Source organism: Rhea americana, unplaced genomic scaffold, assembly GCF_003343005.1.
Source record: "Rhea americana isolate MKP2758 unplaced genomic scaffold, rheAme1 scaffold_134, whole genome shotgun sequence".
NCBI lineage: Eukaryota > Metazoa > Chordata > Aves > Rheiformes > Rheidae > Rhea > Rhea americana.
The window spans coordinates 341,542-362,431 of record NW_028185417.1 but is presented as its reverse complement, the minus strand read 5'-3'; the positions used below and the strand labels follow the sequence as shown (position 1 = coordinate 362,431).

Here is a 20,890-nt window from a genome sequence, read left to right as displayed (position 1 = left end):
TGTTTTTTTTTCACTCTTCTCAAACTAAGAAATTGGAGTATTGACAAGACAAATATAGCACAGACATTTTCTCACAGACACAAACAAGATTCTGTGCACAACAGTGTTTAGTTAGCCTGTCTGAAAGGCAAATGCTTGGAGTGGGGAAGTTGTGTATACTTTGCATCAGTGGGATTATATTCTTTTAACATATAATATGAGACAGGAGATAACAAAGTCATCTTTTGGAAATTTTGAAATCAAATTCTTTTTCTCCAGATCAATGTTTACTTTGCTTTCATTAAAATCTCTTAGTCTAAGAGATGTGATTTATTCAAGATTCAGTGCAAATCTTATTTTGGACTTTTGACTCTAYAGCTTTAACAACAGATTAATGTTGCTGCCACAATGTATCATTAACAAAAAAAAACTTTGAATGGTTTGGAATAGAGGGAGGCTGTGCACAAAAGTGACATAGGTTGAGGGAAATAGCTTTAGTGCTACAGAAAAATCTATAGCCTGGCTTTTTGCCACCAAGTTTGCCCATTTCAAATACTTTTCCCTTCTCTTTCCTTTCCATCTTGTCCTCCCCTCTTAGGCTAATAGCAGATATCTCTGTACCTGTGCTAGAAGCCSTCTTACTAAGGCTGGCACTAAGTTTTTGGGTAAGGTCTATATAAACCAACATTTCCTGTTTCAGAGGTGGCTCAGGCATCACATGGATTAGGGTAGTTGAAATAACAGTCGAAAGGAACAACTGACTCTGCAAATTCTACTGCCTGCTAATCTTTATTTGCTACTTCTCCTCTTTCTCACTCCCTTCCCTGATATGGTTTGGGATATGGATGTGAGAGCAGCCTATTGCTAATGTCAGGAAGTGTCTGGGATTTGTGGGAGTGTTTTCAAGGTGTTTTCAAGACAGCCACTAGCCCAGACTGTCCTTGGGCTCAATGAATCTGGTGGCAGTAGGAGAAGATGGCAAGAACTATGGAGGAGATGAAGCCAGGCAAAACCAGTAGAGATTTATGCAGTTAGCATGCAGTTAACAAATTGTATCAGCTAGGTGGGACTTCTCTGTCCTGTGATCTACTGTGTGGACAGGCAATAATGCCTGGAAAAGCAAAATGGTGCATTGTGCGGAGAATGTGAGGATATCAAACTTCTCAGTCTCTATCAGTCCAAGATATAGGAGCTGCTCCTCTCTGAGATCTGAGACTAGATTTGTTAATAAAAGCTAGTGGTAGTACTATTAACATCCACATGAGCTCTAATGACCAGTGAGCTACACTACCACATCATGGATTATGTCCAAAATTATTTTCTGTCCAGCTCCTGGAAAAGAGACATTTGTAATGTGCCCAGGGAGCAGGTATTTTTTGAGAAAGAYAGGAATGGGCTGAGTTAGCACATATGTCCAGTGGACTTTTATGTCCAGTTTTGTGTGAGCACTAACATTTTGTGAGATAGCATCTAATCTAGTAGATCTAATTAGATAGCCATCTAATTTTCACAACTTTTCTTTCACAGTTTTGCAAAGAATCTTGAAAAATATATATGTGAAATTATAATCCTGGCTTCAGTTGGGAGAAATTTCTGCCATTGATTTAACTTTGATAGTCTGTTATAAAAATGGGAACAAATTGCTAGGATAGATAACTGGCCATCTCCATGTGGCATGGTTCTGTAATGTTGATAAATTGTTTTCATTACAGATAATAAGCCTGGATTTTTTTTTTTTTTTTGGTTTTTTTTTTTGGTGAGAAGTAACCACTTGTTCTCTTCCTAGTGTAAAGAACATGACCTGGCTACAATTAACCAGTTGCTAGAGGACCCAAAGTTGACGGCAATGAAGTACAGAGAGTGGAAGAACACAAACATCATGCTAGTTCAAGATATCTATCACCAGCAGGATGCCCAGGATGTGTCCGCAGAGAACAGCGAGGAGCAAGAGATGACCGCACTGTGTGTTGCTGAAAGCACTATCTGAGGCTCTGGGTCCGTGGTACACAGCGAGATTTTCCTCCACTGGTCTTCACATATGGGCATTTTAAAGTGCTGCATTCTGAGGTTTGTTTTTCCAAGTGTTCTTCATAAGGAAAACAACTCCTTCTCCAAAGCTTTAATTCCTCTTGCACAACTTATTTCATATTGAAAGAGTGAATTGCCCGAATTAAAAAAAGCATGTCTGTGTCTGAGCCATATATCTAAGAAGAATGTTATCTGAAGCAGAGAAGAGATGTTTTTCCATCTTGGGAGAAGCGAATAGAATGTGTGCCRCTCCTGGAATTCAGAGCGGTGTCTGTGCACTGCACGGATGTCAGACACTGGGGGTCATTCTAACCGTGTAACTTACTGATGAAGGAAGCTACAATAATACCATAAGGATGTAATCTACTCTCTACTTTTTCATACTGCGTGCAAGGTAACCTGAAAGAAGTATTTTTGTCCCCACATTCATTCACTTTGACTGAGTGAGTTACCGGTTTAAACTGAGACAAATAGAATAGTAATTATGCATGAGTCTATATTACAGAYAACCGTCAGGCACTCAGTCTGTGCCCTGTCTGATGTCTTAAAAGTTTCACATTTATTTATGGACCAGACCAAAGTACTGTCTTTCTACATCAAGAGGAGAATGTCTTTCGGTATGTTTGGTGACATACAAATTTCTTGTTAATAAGGCAAATGATATTTCAACTWTTCTTATGGACATGGCAGAACTTCCCTGAGGACTGTTTGCTTCTTATATATTTTTCACAATACTGAATATATAAGGTACAAGTTCATCCCAAATTCCTAACTGGTAAAGTGATAAAATCCCCTAAGCAGAAGCTAAATACTTAGATTCCTGCTGCAGAACTGAAAGTGTAAAATATAGCTGCAAATATTTTTGTACATATATGTCATTTTATGGCTTATATGAATGTGACCATGTACTGTATATATGTTCTATTTATATATTTATATATGCTGAATTTCCTAATGTAGATAGGAACATATGGACCACACCCACAAGATGCGAGTGCTTACGTGTTGATGTGAAGTGAAATGTCTTCTTGTTCTTTGTGCTGTTATTCTTTTAAGAATGAATCACAGTAATGACTCTATAACTGAGAGTGCACTGGGACTTCTACTGTAACTTCTTCTTGCTACTTTCAATCTAGCTTTGAGACTTGAAAAATATCTGTATAATTTCAGGTAGGAAAATGTGCTTTCTAGAAAATGTCATAGTCCCACAYTAGACAAACAAAAATAAGTATGTTAAGAAATTTTGCTGTAGGCTTATAATTTTTCAGCCTCACTGTTCTCAGCACAAGATTTGTTTTTGTCTTCCCATCTTGAGCATGTGTTCAAGTATGAGGAACTTTGTGGAGTGCTGAATTTTGAAAAGCAAGAGTTAGCTCATCATTCTCAAATTAATGCTATTACCAGAACTGTGGGAATTTGCACTTCTKTTGGATATTTTGTAAAGATGTGCTTTATCATTACTTTTAATGTGTCTTACCTTTAAAGTAAAATACGCAATACACACACAAACATATTCACTTGCCTTTAAGTATATTATGCTGTATTATAATTTTGATTAAGAAAGCAAATGCCAATAGTTTTTTTTAGGAGAAAATGAATCTTTTCCTTCTGCTTTGCAGTAAGTCTGATTTAGCTATTGCATTTTTAACACTCAGCAACTTGCCCTTTTAAACAGAGACAGAGAATTATGTCCTGATGCATCCCAAAATGCCAGTTAGCGCTGGGTTGAGTGTAGGAACTGGGATGTAAGTGGCAAGCTATAAGGAAGGGGAAACAGAAGGAAGAATGTGGGCTTCTTTGATGCAAGCTTTAATGGGGAAGGGGGGAATGGACACAGAAGATGGGGGTTGATTGAATAGAGAAGCATGGCTGCCCTGGGGATATCATCACTGCCTCAGATATAAAAGAGGGTAGAAGTGTCAGGGTCAGGACTGATACTGGGTTAGGGGACTAGTCTGCTGGTGGGGAATAAAAGCTGACTGAGACTTGAAAATGGGTGACAATGACTAAATGGAGAAGAAGACAAAAAAAANCCCAGCTGGTTAAAATGCTAATGTTTTCAGGAAATTGTCATATGTGTAGTGAATTCATAATTTCACTAATTCTAACTAGAAGTTGATGAAAATTAAGAAAGCTCAAGAGCTGGTGGAAGTTGGTTTTCAGTAATGCCTTGTTAAAAAATTGAACCCATCTGAAGATGTTTTATCTTTCACCATTCCCAGAAGTCTCGYTGGACAGCAAGTGTCTGCAAGTGTCCAGCTCCCACACTGAATTCTTCAAAGCAGCTGTGGAGGTGGAGAGGGATTGCCCGTGAATTTGGCGTGTTGATTAACTACTCAGCACACTTTAAAATATATGAGCGTAGGGATGAATCTGCTTTGTCCATCTCAATTTTAAGAAGGTGGTGCTAAATAACTGGTAAATAACAGAGGTCCAATTGTATGCACATTTTGCTCTTGCAAGTGCAGACCATTCTGTTTCTCATGAAACAAAGCATATAAACACTTTTTTTTTTTTAAAAAAAAAAAAAGCCTCTTCTCTACTCAGATCTTAAAAACAAGCACATGCTTAAATGCTCTATTGAATAGGGCCAGACTAGTCAGTGCCACGCAGTCCCAAGCAGATCCTTGTCAACCCCCTTCGTTGAAGTAAATGTGCATTGTACAAAGGTGCTCGCTGTCTGGCCTGTACCCACTGTGTAGGCTCTTGTACACACCGGGCTTATATTAGCATATACAACTGTGGGAGCAGTTGTGCCAAATACGGAGAGAGACAAATGTCCTTGGGTTGTCCAAACTCTACTATTGTTTTTATTGTCATAGTGTAGCCTGTAATGTTTTTTGAATTGTTCTTTCAGCTGGTTAATAGGTTATTACTATTGAACTACTGACTCTTGGTAAACCTGCTGGGGGTGAGTTGTATCCTCCTCTCAGGAAAGAGCAGAGAATTCTTGAACAGGGCTGCCTGAAGGCAGTTATCTCAGCAAATCCATGCCTGTTTGAGAAAACAAATGTATGCTTTGGCATTCAGTCTCCTTTTTCTTCAGCTACTTTTTAGGCTCAAAACAAATGGAAAGCTTGGGTAATGTGAACCAAGAATGACATTAAAATAGCATTTTTTYCCCCCTTCCAACACCACTAATTAATACAGCAGCTTTCACCTGATGCTGGCTTCATCGCAGTGGGCTACCCGGCAGTGAAAGCTGTGGAAGGCACAATCAGAGAATGGACCTTGTGTAAGCAGACAGCTACAGCTAGTGGATGCAGTGGTGAACCACATCAGCTGGAGAAACTTTGACAACCGTGTGCTTTACTTAGAGATATTAGTGTAAATGATATTTGTGTAAAGGTTTGATTGGTCTGAATTTGGAAGGTCAGCATTATCTAAACATGGAATAGAGAAATTGTGTGTCCCTGATGAATGCCCCAAAATATTTAACCATCTGTTAAACCCTTCAACAGTCATAGGACTTGTTTCTTGTATTTTTTCAGGAGAAAGTGCGTGTGCGCATACCCATGCACTCGTACATACAATTATTCCTTTGTCTGTAACTCAAGCCTATTTGTATTAGTGCAGTAAGTCTAGCTATGCAGATTTTGGAGTAATTAATTACAATATCTAATTTCAGCTGTTTTTGCAGCCTGCCTCTGGTGACTTTTCTGGAAATCAAATCTCTCTCTATTTTGGTGGTGTAGATCTCATGAGCTACCAGAATTACATGGGATCATGTTTCCTTTCCTAAGACTGAAGAGGTTTCATGCTGAGTTAGTGTATTGTTTCTTCATCTAGCTCATGATTTGCTAAATACTGAGTTTCATTCGAAATGAGAATAAATGATGTGCTACAATCCATTTTCTGCAGAAGTTTTTTTTGGAAGAAAATTTCATACTGAGAGAAAAATGTATTTTGGGACAGTGAGTGAGAAAGGGGGAGAAAAGAGGTGGTATCTGATTTAAAACTAYGTAGAATTTTGAAATTTAGAATGAGTTCTAACTGGGAAAGATTATGGGCATACTGAGTCTATTGTGTGAGTGGAGGAGCTTACATGTCTACAACGGGTTTAATATTAAAACGTATTTTTTAAAATCTCTTAAGGTACTAAGGAAGTCCAAAATAACTTTTTTTGTGAGGAACCCTATAATATGGTGGAAACTTAGYTCGTATTTTTGTTTATTTGGTGAAACAGAAGTAACCAATTGCAATGAGAGTCTGGGTTTACTACATTTAGGTGAGAGATGTCATTCTGTTAACAGGAAGCCCAAGTGGTTTTCTTATAGGAGTAGAGCCAAAGTGGTATTTCCTGTTTTGTATGGAGCATTTAGAAACAGCAGACATTTTAAGATGTCAATCAGAGGTTCCCTGAGTGCTTAAAGACCTATCCCAATTCGGTGTTCTCTAAGCTGCCTCATGTAGTATTCTTGCATTTTTAAGAACTGGCTTTTCTATTAACAAAAGCAAAAATGGAGGTGTGTGTGTTGGGGGAGGGGGAGGCTGTTTTGAAGCAAAAGCAGAACAGAAAACTCTGTACTATGACTGAGCTGGAATTCTGCTCTCCCTGCATATGGGTAATGGGAGCCAAGCTTGCAAAAACATGGCATTTCTGCACTCTGAAAAAGATTGTAGTTTAATTTTGAGAAGAGAATTAAATTTCTTAAAATTTGCCATGGAAGAAGTTGTTCTAAAACCTGTCTGCTCTGGAAAAATGAAAATGTTGCTATTTGATTTCCTCACAGAAAAAATCTAAAGAGTGTGGCTTGTGAGYTGGCAGAAAGTTAAAAATGAAACATATGTGTAATTCTCTAATAGTTATCAATCTTGATGCCTTATGATGAAATGATTGACTTTGGATGACTCTGCCTTTAACACTGAAAATCCATTTCTTTGGGCTGCAATTCCAGCTAGGACAATGTCTGAGGCTTCTGCACACCCTCTAGCCAATATGTGGTCCATTTTGAGGATGCAGCTAGGTGTATTGGTCTCATTTCTTTAGGGTTTAATAGCATACATCACTAGACCATTGCTTAGGGTCCTCTTCAATCCTAGATGTCTTTGAATCTACACAGATTATCCTGACTCTTGAATTTACATATGACTGTCTTACCTTCTCCCACCTAAAGAAAGGGATATGAAAACATCTCCTATATTGATACAAAGATAAATTAACATTGATTTTGCAAAGACTCAGGCAAGTCACTTTATTCTTTAACATTTAGCAGAATAACTCACCTGATGAAATGTCATATGTGCATAATAATCATGCAGTGATTTTGTGCAAAACTTTCAAAGATGAAGACTAGTCAAAAAGAGGAACAATGTGTATACTGTTGTCTTCCATGTAGACAGAGAAAACCAAGCACAGAGGAATACTTGCAAGGATATTAATCAGGCAGGAGCTGCAAGCAGCATGCAGGTATCTGGAGACTGTATTTGGTGTTCTAACTGCTAAGTCTATTTTATTCACTGATTTCAAACTCAAAGCACAATGTTTGCATTCAGCTCTGCCTTTTTGCATCTTGTTGCTCACATACATGACTCTCAATTTTAATGGAACAATACAAACATCTTGGAGAACAAGAGCCTTATGTTTGCAGTTGTCAATTAAAACACAGAAATGAGAGAATATTTTGCTCAGCTTTTCTGTTTTTATTTTTGGCTGCAGATTTTTCAGTTTGCTGCTATATAATGCAATAATGAAAAGCTGGTTCTTAAGAASAAGCAAGTTTGCTTTGGGCCTACTATTATTATTAAGAAGATTAATCAGGAAAAGTCAATGAGTTGTTTGACAGAGAAATGTCTTCCACTCACTGGCCATTTCATTTTGGAAACTCTGTAGGTGAATTAGTTGATTCTCTCTAACAGTTAATAGTTTCTTTAATAGTTTCTTTAGTTTCTGTGGTAGTTTCTTTATTAGTGTGTTTAATAGTTAATAATTCCCTTTAATAGTTAATTGTCTTTAATTCTCTGACTTTAAAGAAGGATATCCTGTGCCTAATAGTCTCTTCTGAGATATGTGGTACATTCCTGGATTTTTTTCTTTTAACTCATATTAGCTGTTTCACATAAAAGGGAATTGAGATCTCTGTCAAAGGCAGGAGCAGACGGAAGAAGGAGTTGGCTAAGCAGGAGGAAAGAGGACCTCTTCCTTTTCAGAGCAGGGATTTAACTTAACCTCCCACAAAGCTATAGCTTCACTTTCACCAAGTGATTTTTTTTTTGTTTGTTTGTTTTAAATCTTCTCTGTAACAAGTGATTGGGAAGACGGCCTGAAGGAGCAGTTTCCACCTGGAGTTTACAGTGGTCTCAACCTGTGCTATTGTGTTCCCTGCTTCATGCACAGCCTGCCTCCTCCTTCATTTCTGGGACTGAAAGACAAACCCTGAAAAAAACCTGCAGAAAACAATTATGTATTTCCTTAGGATTCTTCCTGGCAGTGCTTGGCGCAAGGATGCTGGTGCGGGCATGAGAGACACGGGGGTCAGGGCTGGAGCATGGGCCTGTGCAGGCTACTTATGCACCAGCTTGCACTAGCCGTGAAACCCCAGCTTACCAGCTTGCACCGCCTGTTTTCCTCTGTCTCCTTCTTTCTTTTTCAGTTACACTCTCCTGTGGTGGCACAAAATAGAACCGAGTTCAAAGTTTTATAAGAATAGAAATTAGTTTCAACATTTGTCTTTTATCTGCTTAAGGAAATGTAAATATACCAAAGACTGCTTTAATAGAGATGCAGAGCTTCACCATCCCTCAAGGCAATGGAGCCACACTCGGGGCACTTTGAAGGGTCCCTTTCCAGACGCCAGGCTCCCCTGTGCTCCCAGGCAGCCCTGGCAGCTTGGCACAGATATGTTCCCTGGTGCCACAGAGGAGGAAGGCACCGTCCAGCCCCATTATTGAAATACAGCATTTCAGATTTTGGAAAGGGGTTCACAGTCATCATATTGCTGGTGTTACCGTGGGCTGCTGCTTATCGCTGAGAAGGGACAGACTTGCTCAGTGTTAGGCACGTTGTTAGCACCTACTGCTTGTTGTCAAGAAGAAAATGTTTTATCTTCCTGTGCTCAAGAACTCACTTTATTGTCACTTGTGGGGGATGTTTAGCTCTAAAATCGTCTGATATGATCTTGGGTAGTACATGGGATGCTGTGCAGTGTGCGAAACTGCTCTGTATTTTGATGCAGAAGTATATGTCTTTCCTGCTTTCACTTCTGGGCAGAGTTGTTGTCAGTCTCCGAGAATTGTGCAGATTCTCCGTGTATTGCCTTCGGGAAAAATGCCGTTTTCTTCAAAGGGGTTCTCGAGTACSTTTTTCGGACCGAGAAAACTGATGCATTAGCGCAGCCTGCTGGCTATTAGTGACATAGCAAGGAACATATAGAATTGCAAGTTGATCTGTAAGGGAAGTAGTAGTAACTGTGTTTCTGTTGTAGGCATGATGGTCTCAATTTTACAAGAGAGGCAAGGTTCAGCGTGAACTAACAACTTTTGCTGGAATAACTAATGTAGGTGGAAAAACTGGAGAAGCGATCTGGCACATCAGCCCTCTTTAGATCTGCAACAGAAGCACTGAAATTCAAGCAAAGTACAGACGGAGGCAAAACTCTGTAAGGAAAGGAAAGTTAAAGCCTGTGAAGCCAAAGCGGGTGTCAGTAAGAGAGAGGTGGTAAATCTGTGGGGGAAAACAGTAATTATTGCCCATGAAAAAATGAGGGACACAAGATCTGGAGAAACCCATAAGTTGCCATAAAACTCATGTTTCAGAGTGGACAACTTTTAGCGTCTGATTACTTAATATCTATAACTTTTAGTCAATAAATTGGTGAGCTACAAAAAAAAAAAAAAGAAACTCAGACTTGTGCAGCTGCATAGAGGAAAGCGTGGAGAAGGTAGTAAGATCTAGAAACTGGGAGGAGGTAGGGAAGAAGGTGGTGGGCAGGAGTTCCCCTTTGAGAGCCCTGTTATGTGAGATGAGTTTAATCGGGTGTTGTGCACGCTGCAGGCTGTGCTTCCTCAGTTGTCAGAAAGGAGCCAACCCAAGCACCGTCTCGCTCTCTGTTCTGAATGGGCATTAACGTTCATCTGATCTTTCTATGAGCTACTGAGCTAAACTGGCGGAAAAATAGCCTCGAATAGGAAATAATTTTAGATAATTAAAATTATTGRAATTACTCCCTAAAAGAAGTGCAGAGTTAGCACAGAGAGGGAGAGGAGACATGCAGACATGCACRGGAAAGGGTAGAATGATAGCTACATAAGCTTTATCTACTTAAACTCTTGTGGAGTTGAGCCCCTATTGTTGCTATCAATGAATTTGTCTGTGAAGGAAAAGATTGCATAATTATTCTTTTTAATGTAATAGGTGAGTGACAAAACCAACATAGACACTGGCTCATATAAAAACTAACTTGTGAGGCCTTAAAGAACAATGTCTGGCTTGCCAAATAGCTTTARTGGCATCATGTATGTCTTCAGCTGATGTCAGCTGCTTTCTGGTAGATAAAAAGACTTTAACAGCTTTCTAAGGATATGTGGAAGACCAGACTTCATTGGCAGGTATGGATATACAGATATCGCTGTATTTGAYACATTCACATAATCAAAATTAATCTTAGTGTTTCTGGTCTTCATTTTCTTAAATGCTCTGTGAGAGGAGGTGGGACTAGGTATGGCTTGAACTAGGTATGGCTTTAGTGCTAGCAAAGGAGTAGAGAGGCCTGGCAGACAGTCAAGCCATCCGGAGCTCGTTGAGCCTCAGGAAGCGTTCACAGGTAGGGAGTCTCAGTGAAAGGGYTACAGCCCCCTTTGAATCTCCTCTTCTACTTAAGAAACTCTCTTGTAGCTTATTTGGGGTGTGGGAGATGGCAAAAATTRATATATTTGGATATTTTGGAACCACAAATGAGACTGGTCTCATTTGTCGAGACAATGGCCTGCTACTCTTTGTGCTCTATTGCCATTCTGCTCTCTGAGTTCAGCCCTCCTGCCCAACTCCCTGAATGATACAGGGTGTTTCTTGGGCTGCAAAGGTAGCACTGCATGAAAATATGCAATGTGTGACATGACACTGGGTGGCTGGGCAAGTTAGATGTAGCAGTGTARCGTAATATGTCGATTTCATCCCAGAAGAATGAGTCTGATGATAGACTCTGAATAGTAAATTCCCTATTTGTAAGACTGTTGTGCAGAGGAAATACATGTGGCAGAAAAGATAGTGTGAGGTATAGGATGTTGAATGTAGATTTGAGGGACATGTGAATATCATTAAATCTCTCCCAAGCAGTGACTCAGTCCCCTCTTTGTTACATGGTGATGAGAAGTGTCTACTGCACAGGGCAGTTATGATGTGCATCAAACTCAGCAGTACAATTCAAGTAATTAAACAGAGGATGGTATAGAGTTGCCTGTATAGGCTGTGACAGTCAACAGTAACATGGTTCAGTCAGATCACGACAGCTGACARTATGGAAGTTGATGCTGGCAATATACTTCCAGGAGGGTCTGTGTAAGGGAAGAGGGAGAAAAAGAGAGTTTTCCTGCTTGACCATCCCCTTGGACAAGGTGTTGCATTTGGGACATGACATTGTCCATCACACAATAACCGTTCTCCAGCTGCAGGGTCAGACCCTATGAGATTGCATGTCTTTCTTGCCCTTAGAAGCAGAATATGGCTATGTTGCAACTGGAGATGTAGGAGAGAAGAGAGCTCAAAGCAGCTAAGCCGGATTTGAGCTGGCTTTTGSTGTTTTGCTCAGGTGGCAAAAACATTGGGGGCTCAGCTAGGACYCTGTGTAGTTGGGGCTTAGTAGCTGAAGCCCATTTCTTTTTGGCTTTATTCTTATTAAAGCTAAGACACCATGAGGTTTGCCTGTGCTACAATCATTTGGCTCTCATGTAGAATAATGGGAGCTTATATTAATGAGAAATCCAAACCAGGCCATTCCTCCCCTCCAACTTAACAAGAAAAACAGGGAGCTGGTGGCAGACTGTATCACGAACAAAACAGTCTTGACTCAGAGAATTTTTACTTAATTTAATTTATTGCCAGTTGACACACACATCTGACAATTGATTCAGGTACTGAGGGAAAAAGAGAAAATAGTTAAACAAAGAGTTTAGTAAACACCTTTCCCCAGCACAGCTTCAGGCAAAGCCCTCCTGTCCCTACTTGCTGTTCTTACCTTCCTCTGCGTTCGCTGCAGTTATGCTTAGTCCCTCCCAGTTCCTCCAGAGAGGCAACAGTGCAGGCAGTTGCGTTATGTGTAACTGTTTCTGATGGCTGGTCTGTGCATATAGGTTTCCTCTTGCTACTCTTTGCTTCTTACTGGTTTTCCTCTGCTGCTCTTGGCTTCCTAGCCCCAGTGTGGGTTGCCTGCGGGCTGCCATCCCTCGGGAGTGTCCCTGTCCCTGTCCTTGCTGCTGCTTATTCACTATTTTACAACAATGAGGGTTTTAATATCCGGTCAGTCTTTTGTTGAATTAATGTGGAAGAAGATTAGCTCTAATTTTCAAAAGAAAATTTAATAATTTTCCTAGTGACTCACTCCTAAGTTATTTGATTTTCTCAGAATTATGCTTGTTAATGTTCTGCTGCATTCTCTTGACAGCCTTTTTGTATAGGCAAACTGAAAAGTTCCCTTTCAATCTTCTTCAATTTATGCTAAATTTTTACCTACATCATCTAGGATCAAATTAATTATCCTTGTGACAGAACTGATAATTGGCTGGAAAACATATTATATAAGGGTTGTCACTAGTGAAATCTCTAAACAAGGCAAGAAAATCAATGCTTTACCTTCCTTTGGTACCCAGTCTTTAATTTGATCCTCTGCTATTTCCCTCCAACTTTTTATATTTCTCTCCTCTAGATTTGCACTCAGATTCTTACATTTTAGCAAACAGAAGGAAGGAGAAACTACTTGTGCTTTCATATCTTTTGACTGAATTTTAACCAGGCATTGAATCATATTTTTCCCCCTTTCCCTTGAGATTTCTGAAAATTACTGTTTTCTTTTGAATTCTTGGAGGAAACAATATATTTGTAAATATTGKTTTTCAACAGCCTATGGAATCTTGAAAACATATAGGCCTTTCTCCACTGCAACTGCACTAGCCATTTCTGAAGGTCAGAACATCTCTCAGTATGAGTTCCTGAAAATAATGATTTTTAAACATTCATCTGTCACCATGTGTTGTAGGATTTTTATTTCAGAAGAGCTCAGAAATAAGATGGTAAAGTAAATGGTGAAATTGGTTTGAAAATTACAGGTGTGATAGCCTAAGGACATATGTAAGGCTTATTAATGAGAAGAGATTTTTTTATATTTATAATAACTATTSAAAAAGGTGGAGGAAACTTGGAGCACACAAGTTCTTCTTCAGGTCACCTAAAAAGACCTGAAAGTCTCAAAAACCTTTCTATTTTTTCCAGTTATATTGGTAGATCCAATAAATGTAATCGCTCTCCTGAAATATCCTGCTTTGTTTAAAATGATGTTTGCTTGTTGATTTTAATGTTCTGGAAGTAACTGTCTTGCTTTTTTTATATGTTATTTTCTACAGCTAGGTAGTTACTGATGACTCTGATCYTCACATTTGAGTAAAGTCACTTTTCTTTCCTTTTTCTCTCAATTCCTTGGAGGCATATGCTTCTTTCTTTTTGTTCCAGGTACTCAGACAATGAACCGTAGAGGTRTAGTTGCATTACAGATCTGTATTTTAGCATAATATGTAGTACGTGTGCTCATCTTAATGTTAAGMCTTATTATTCCTCTGGAAACCAACTGCAGTGTGCCAGCTGCAGTAGTCCAGCTACTGCTTTGATGTATTCAGATTCCACACAGATTATGTGGATTTAATAACTGGGATAATCCAAACTCTCTCATTGTTTAATGGTTCTGTGAATGTACATATTTCTCAGTCTCTTTTATTGAATATTTGCTTAGTTTAGTCAACAGTGCAGAGATGACAAAAGTTCAAATTTAATTACTTTTCTGTATTCTTCAGTTGGAATGTTTAGTTGTATCTGATATGCAGGAGAATTAGAACACAGAATGGCAGGGCTGAAGGCAAGCACTTGGGTGTTTTTGCATTACTGTTTACTATCACAACCTCTCTCTCTCTCTGTAAATCTCTATTTTAGTTTTCTCATATAGTGCTGTTGATATATAAGCACCAGAAGAAAGCACTCCTCCCAGTTTCCGGCATGTTGAGTCAGAGGGACAAAAAGGACTTGGTGCATTAGAATATGTTAAGTGGCTGATGGCTAAGAGGATTTTTTAATCTTTCTGAGCAAGAGAGTGTGAACAGGATTTTAATATGCCATAACAAGATGAGATAAAAGGAGAGAAAGGCGGCATTATAACTCTGATTAACACAAAATGTCTGTGATGTCTACAGTGTCTAAGAGATATATTTTCTAAGAGAGAATGAGACCAAATATAAGCATCAGCTCGTGACAGATCAGAACATCATGCGTTGACATTAATTCTTGGTGATGCAGAAGATAATGAGTGTTAGCACTAGAAGAACTCTGAATGTGAGGCTGCCTATTGGTGATGCTAATTAACTGTAGCCTCCCTCTGTGCTGATGGTCTCTGGCTTAATGGGGTTCATTATAGAGCAACACTTGACTTATTTTTTATAGTATTTGATAGAGCATTTACATTGCCTTTTAAAATTGCTATCATTATCTCTGTCATTTGGAATTCAGATATTAGATAATTGTGGAGGAAAAAAGGTTTGCTTTTCTCCTCTCCTAAGAAAACTATGCCTTATAGGTGGCATAAAAGTTCTGAGTTCATTGTATAAAAATATCAAATATCTTTAGAAGGAGTACTAACAGATTTATTCACAGTCCACCATCTGTATTTCAGTCTATTGGATGCACTACAGTAAAAGTTTTAAATTTTAAAATGAACAGCTAAGATTTTTTTGCTTAGACTTAAAATATATATATATATATTATCCCTCTGTAATTTTCTCAAGTTAGGGGGCTGAAGAATTTACCTCAACTTTATTAAGTTTGGATGTTCATTAATATTTTGAMTTTTGCTGATTCAGCTTATTAGAATAAGTTAAATACCCCCTTAACACATCAGATTATTTGGCTGGTGCCCCTTATTAGCAGAAAGGACCTTATTGTATTTAGCTTTGCTTAAAACAGATATATACTGCCTGCTTACCACATAGCCAAGTTTACAGATTGCCTAGTAAGGTAGACTCATCTGAACCTTGTATCTCTTAATATATGCATAAAGAAAATAATGGATCTGGGAACAAAAAGATGTTGAAATAAAGCAAGTGCRAAGCATTTGTAGATAATGGCAAATTAGGAGCTCCTGCTATGGTGCTGATAAAATGAATAAAGCCCTTGGAGAATACAACCCTTGGATGAGCATGACCCACAGAAACATGTATTTTCCAGTAAGAACAGTGAGTGGTTCTATATGAGTACAACGGTAGTGAAATGCCATGTACACGTCTGGAACTTCAGACTCAGTTCTCATCTGCAAACCAATGAGATGTTGAAAAGCTGGGTGATGGCAGTAAGCAATACGGCAGGCTTGGAGATGGACAAGAGGTAATGGGTACAAACTGAAACAGAGGAAATTGCACTTCACATGAGACAATACTTATTTACTGTGAGGGTGATTGAACATGGGTGCAGGTTGCCCAGAGAGGTTGTGGAGTCTCATATGCAGAAATCATAGGATCATAGAATCATAGAATTGGTAAAGTTGAAAGGGACCTCTGGAGATCATCTAGTYCAACCCCCCTGCAGGGTCACMTAGAGCATGTTAGATATGGTTGCATCCAGGCAGGTCAGATGAGAAGATTACAGCATTTGGTTTTAGCCTTCAAATCTATGGATGTGTGAATATACCTGGAAGAACTGAGCTGAAGAATCCCTCAGACTGTTTTTTGTTTAAAAATAATAAAGCTGATCACTGCTGGCAATAGAGTTTAGGTATCCACTATAAAATCTCAGCAAATCTCTTATAGACCCTCAATAAACATGCATCATCAACTACAAAATATAATTTAGAACTAACCGAAGAAAAGAAAAAAAAAATAGTTTAAGTGAATTTATTAAGCAGGAGAATTTAGTGAAATTAGGATTACCTATGCTGGAGTAAAAGCCCTTGTGGTAAATTTAAAATGTCATGTAGGTGGTTGCTACCACAGGTTGTTTTTATAAAATTGTTTCTATGGTTGTTATTGTTTTATAAAGTTGTTTTTATCTCTCTTTTCCTTTAGCATTACTATCCTTTTTTTGTAGTTGCTATATGACTTCTYGTCTGGAGTAAGCGCAATGAACCTCCTGCTGCATCTGGCCCAACATAGCAGCAACCTTCTAGTCATTGTTTTTCTTTCTCTTCCTGTTCCTCTCTAGAAATGATTGCTTATTTTAAAAGTATAGTTTCTATTAACATATATTTAATACCTGTTACTGGGATTTTTGCAGAGAAGTCAATGAGAGTGTAAAGAGAAGCACCATTTTTTCCTCTAAGGTTATGACAAAAAGAATAGCAAAAGAAAATGTTATTKTAGAAGTATTAACAAGTTGAAAATACTGTGATTATCCAATAACTTTACAGGCTGTAGCACACCTTTCTCCAAGGTCAAAGTATTTTGTTCTATAACAATCAATGTCAGCATATACAGAAAAATCCAGTATCACAGATTTTGATATTGATCTAGAGTTCCAGCCACTAAACTACAAATCCTATCTCATTTTCATAAAGTTTTCATTCTGAAACTATGAGGCTGAAACTTTGAATAGCACCAGTTTCACATGAAGTGCAAACATTTTATTTTTCTTTTTTTTTWWAAAAAAAAGCACAGAGTTTTGATCTAGGCAGATGAAAGAAGATCATATCATAAATTAAAACCAGAAGAGAGGAGATAGAGAAGAAAAATGTATCCCTATTTTTTTATTAGGGAGGAAGGAGCTTTGTTTAAATATAAAACACAACAGTGAGTTATCCATCTTGTTGCTGTGTCTGTTACTATCTTCAGAAATAGAACAAAAAGCAAATTTTATAAAATTAAATTTGAAACGTTTAAGACCTTATTAAGAGCTTCTATAAAGTAGTTATGTATCTAAAAAATGCTGTGTATCTAATTTCTAATTCTCTGTTGTTATCTCTGTAGGATGTCCTTCAGTCTGACCTTTGCATATGTGGCAGCCTACCTAGATAGAGGAGTGGATGTAGGGGTACTGGCTGCACACACCTTGTTCTTCCCCCAGTTTGACCAGGCAAACGTTTTTAACCATCTTCCTCTGTCTGCAGATCAGGCTGTCCCTAAATAACAACATACAGACCACCAGGAATTGAAGATTTCAGGTGCTTTCCTTAAAACATAATCTTTGCATAATCACAGGTTAAGCAAGTGGGAATGCTTAATGGCTGGTTGGCCAGGGAATCAGGACCAGCCACAAGGAAATAAAAGATAATATATGGGAGAAGGGTTGTATCTGCTCCTTGGAGGAAATGAAGAATTAAGAGGCAAAGTATGGGTAATACTGGAGATAAATGGAATGCAATAAAAAAAAAAAATCCCCTACACACACGTATGTAAGCTTTTCCTGTCACTACCACAACAAAATAAGGTCATAGGGATAAAGCCAACAGTATAACATATTCTATGTCTCTATCTAGCAGGCCATCTCAATACTTCTAACCCAACAGGTGCYAGCACTGCATTTAGAAATGTGTGGCAAACCTCCAGTACGGGTAGACCCCAGTGGCCATATCTAAAGTACTTAGGCAAGCATTACAGAATAATAGAAATGGTAATTATACCTTGGGATATAAGAAGTCATTTATCTGGTATTTTTATACGTCTTAAAGTGAAGTACTGTTTGACTTTTATAGTGACCATTGATCTGTTAGCTTTTTTGCTATAGCCTTATCTTCCTTGACTACTCCTGTTATATCTCGGTAATCTGAAAAAGCATGAAGGCCTAGAATAAACATATCATGACAAACTGGAAGGCAGCCAAGGGTCCAGTAAATATCTAGGAAATAAAAGAACTGCACAAGCAAGACATGGCAAAAAAAAAAAAAAAAAAAAAAGGCATAAATTCTTAACGTCAGAGTTCTTTACAAAGGAACTGAGGAAGCTTTCTGCATTGCATTCTGTGAGTCCGAGGAAAGGAGGAACTATAGGCCACTACTTATGATTTTTGCAGTAGTCCAATTAGATGAAAGAGTAGAATGTGCAGACAGGAAGATAGGAAGCGGAATATGAAAGAATGAAGAACTGACTCAGCGTTTCAGAGACCATTGGAGGAGCTGCTGTGAAGGAAAGTGATCCAGCTGTGATATAGTGTACTTCAACTCTGAAAAACYATTTGGACACTGTTCCTTACCAAAGGAACAGACCAAAGTGTAATGAAAATAAGAAAAAAAATCATTAATGAATTAATAACTGAATAAAAGATAGGAAACAAACAGTAGGAAAAACAGTAAGTGTAAAGGGAGATTTCCAGTGACATCCTAGAAGTGTGGTTGTCCCATTTCATCATATATTGTATTTAAGAGGGGCATACAGTGAAGTTAGTGTTTCTAAAGATATTCAGTTATTCAAAATAGTCAAAGGTAGGCCAGGTGCAAGGAAGATTTCATGGTACTAGGTGACAGGGTGATCAAATGCTAGGTGGCATGATAAATACAGTATGACATGTATAACAGTGGACTCTCAATTAGCTGTTACTGATCAGGAAAGAGATCTTATGTGTGGTTGTGGATAATCCTCCAAAAACCTGCACGCAGTGCTCAAGAGGGTTCAAAATGGCAATGAGAGTGCTAGGAAGGAGACARTTGAGAAGTTACACAACAGTATCTATAAGATCATGGCCAGCATGAAGAACAGACTAAAAAGTAGTCATATTTGTATCACCTTGTTCAAATGTCATCCTGAATTATTAACTCTTCTTTTTTTCATGATGTAAGAAATAGTTATGCCCAAATAAAATCTTCTACCAGATGTCCCCGGGATCATTTTTGGGAGTCTGATCTTTGCTGGCACAGAGTAGTTTGTGTTTAAGCTAGTAAATTCTTTTAGCCTCCAAGACAGGGTGCTTTCCGTGCAAACTGCCTATGGGGCATGACTGAAATGTTCTGGCGCCTAGACTCTGCCTGGAATCACTTAGAAGCAGGCTGGTTAGCCCGGGCCATCCTGCCACTCAGTAATGCTGGACCCTAAACTGCCAAATGGTTTAATAGTGTAGACAACTCCTTCCAAGGCCTAGGAATGCTCCTGGGCTGCTATTTAACTTACTATGAAAGAGCTTGGAAAACTACTTTGTCATATACTGCCAGAACTGGTAAAGGGAAAGCCTCCCTCAGCTCGCCCTAGCATTCGCATGGGTCCAGGGCTGCAGACAGGCTCCTGCACTGGTTGGCTCTGGGTCTGAACCAGCACAGTGAGTTCGTGGCACAGAGGGGATGCACGTGCTTTGTATCACAACACAATTCCGTACGCATATATATTTTTTTTTAAATAATGAACCGTCAGGATTTTCCCCCTTTAAATTAAAAACAGCATGCATTTTTAAAAGAGGTTGAATAATTAATCTGAGCCTTCAAGATGATTTTTTGGTATCTGCTGATTGCACAGCRTTTTTTAAAGCTGAGCTGCAAATATAAGGCATACCATGCTAATGAATAGGCACTATGGTTTGAATACAATGTTGTAAATAGACAAGAAATACAATTATTTTTATTAATTACTATAAATATACAGAGGTTACACAATAATAATGCTGCTTACTGCAAAGCACTAYCAATGAACATTCATATCTTCTGGAAAAAAACAAGACATTTTACTCATTTTTGCTAATGTTCTGCTAAAAAGATTTGCTTCCTTATATCCTCAGACCATCATGGCTATAACAATATTACTGCTAAAAATATTTACAATTAGGTTTGTTCATTTAATTCTTAGGCTGTAAAAACCTATAGTACCTTAAAAAATATCAATCTAATTTTTGACAAGTTATAATATTCTACTTGTGAACCTCATTCTGTTCTAAGTGGAGACGAAATAATTTATTAAGAAATTAATTCAYTAAGGAAATTCTGTGCAAGCTAATGAACTCATGACTAAAGTCATGAAACTATGGTCTTGGGTTTAATTGAATGCATTTCTCTTTCTGTTTGAGCATTTGGGGACTTTCAAGTATTGTCACTCAATATACTTCAGTTTGCTGTATGTGAGCAGGGCAGACTAGCCAGGACCCGGCAGGCAGTAATGAAATTGTGTGATGATAATCCCTTTGCTTTTCTGGTGTATATTCTATGTTAGATTCTGYCCTGTTTTTCTTGTTAGCTAAACAATATTGCTATGTAGTGCAAAACAGTATGTCAAATTCTCTTCCGAGCTTGGCCTGTTTGCCTTGCTATTTAAAATTTAGAAGAAAAGCCTTTGTCTTGGGATGTTGAAGACTCCGTTCAAACTTTACTGCTGACTAAAAGGACATCCTGCTAAGTTAATATAAAAGTTAATATTAAATCTTTATGACAGCATAGTGCAGTTTTCAACACAAAAGGAAAAGAAATTAAGGCACTTCTACTATGTCTAGTTATGTATTCGTAGTATATGTAGATACAAATGACTGGTTATTTAGCTGCAACACGCTGATGAAACTCAAGTTACACTATTTCAATTTACAACTCACAAGGATCTGGCCTTCAATCTTTATTATGCAGACCATGGCAGAAACAAACAATTTTACACAGAAAGCATGTTTTTGTCATACTGTTTTTAACAGTAACAGTAAGAAATATAGTGTGGCTGCAGAAAAAGAAAATTATTCCATACAGTTGTATTTTAGAATACACATAAATTCATCAAAGCACTTTTCCTCTCCTGATAACTACTG

At 38.2% G+C, this 20,890-nt stretch overlaps 1 protein-coding gene across 1 annotated transcript in view; it reads left to right on the top strand.

The window, feature by feature from the left end:
- The window catches only part of IPCEF1 (interaction protein for cytohesin exchange factors 1), a 37,303-nt gene extending 32,768 nt beyond the window's left edge, over positions 1-4,535 (top strand). Inside the window, exon 8 of the mRNA XM_085297980.1 lies at positions 1,766-4,535. Within this exon, the coding sequence (XP_085154106.1) occupies positions 1,766-1,966 (201 nt within the window). The 3' untranslated portion in view covers positions 1,967-4,535. The remainder of the gene's footprint in view (positions 1-1,765) is intronic.
- Positions 4,536-20,890: the final 16,355 nt, after the last annotated feature.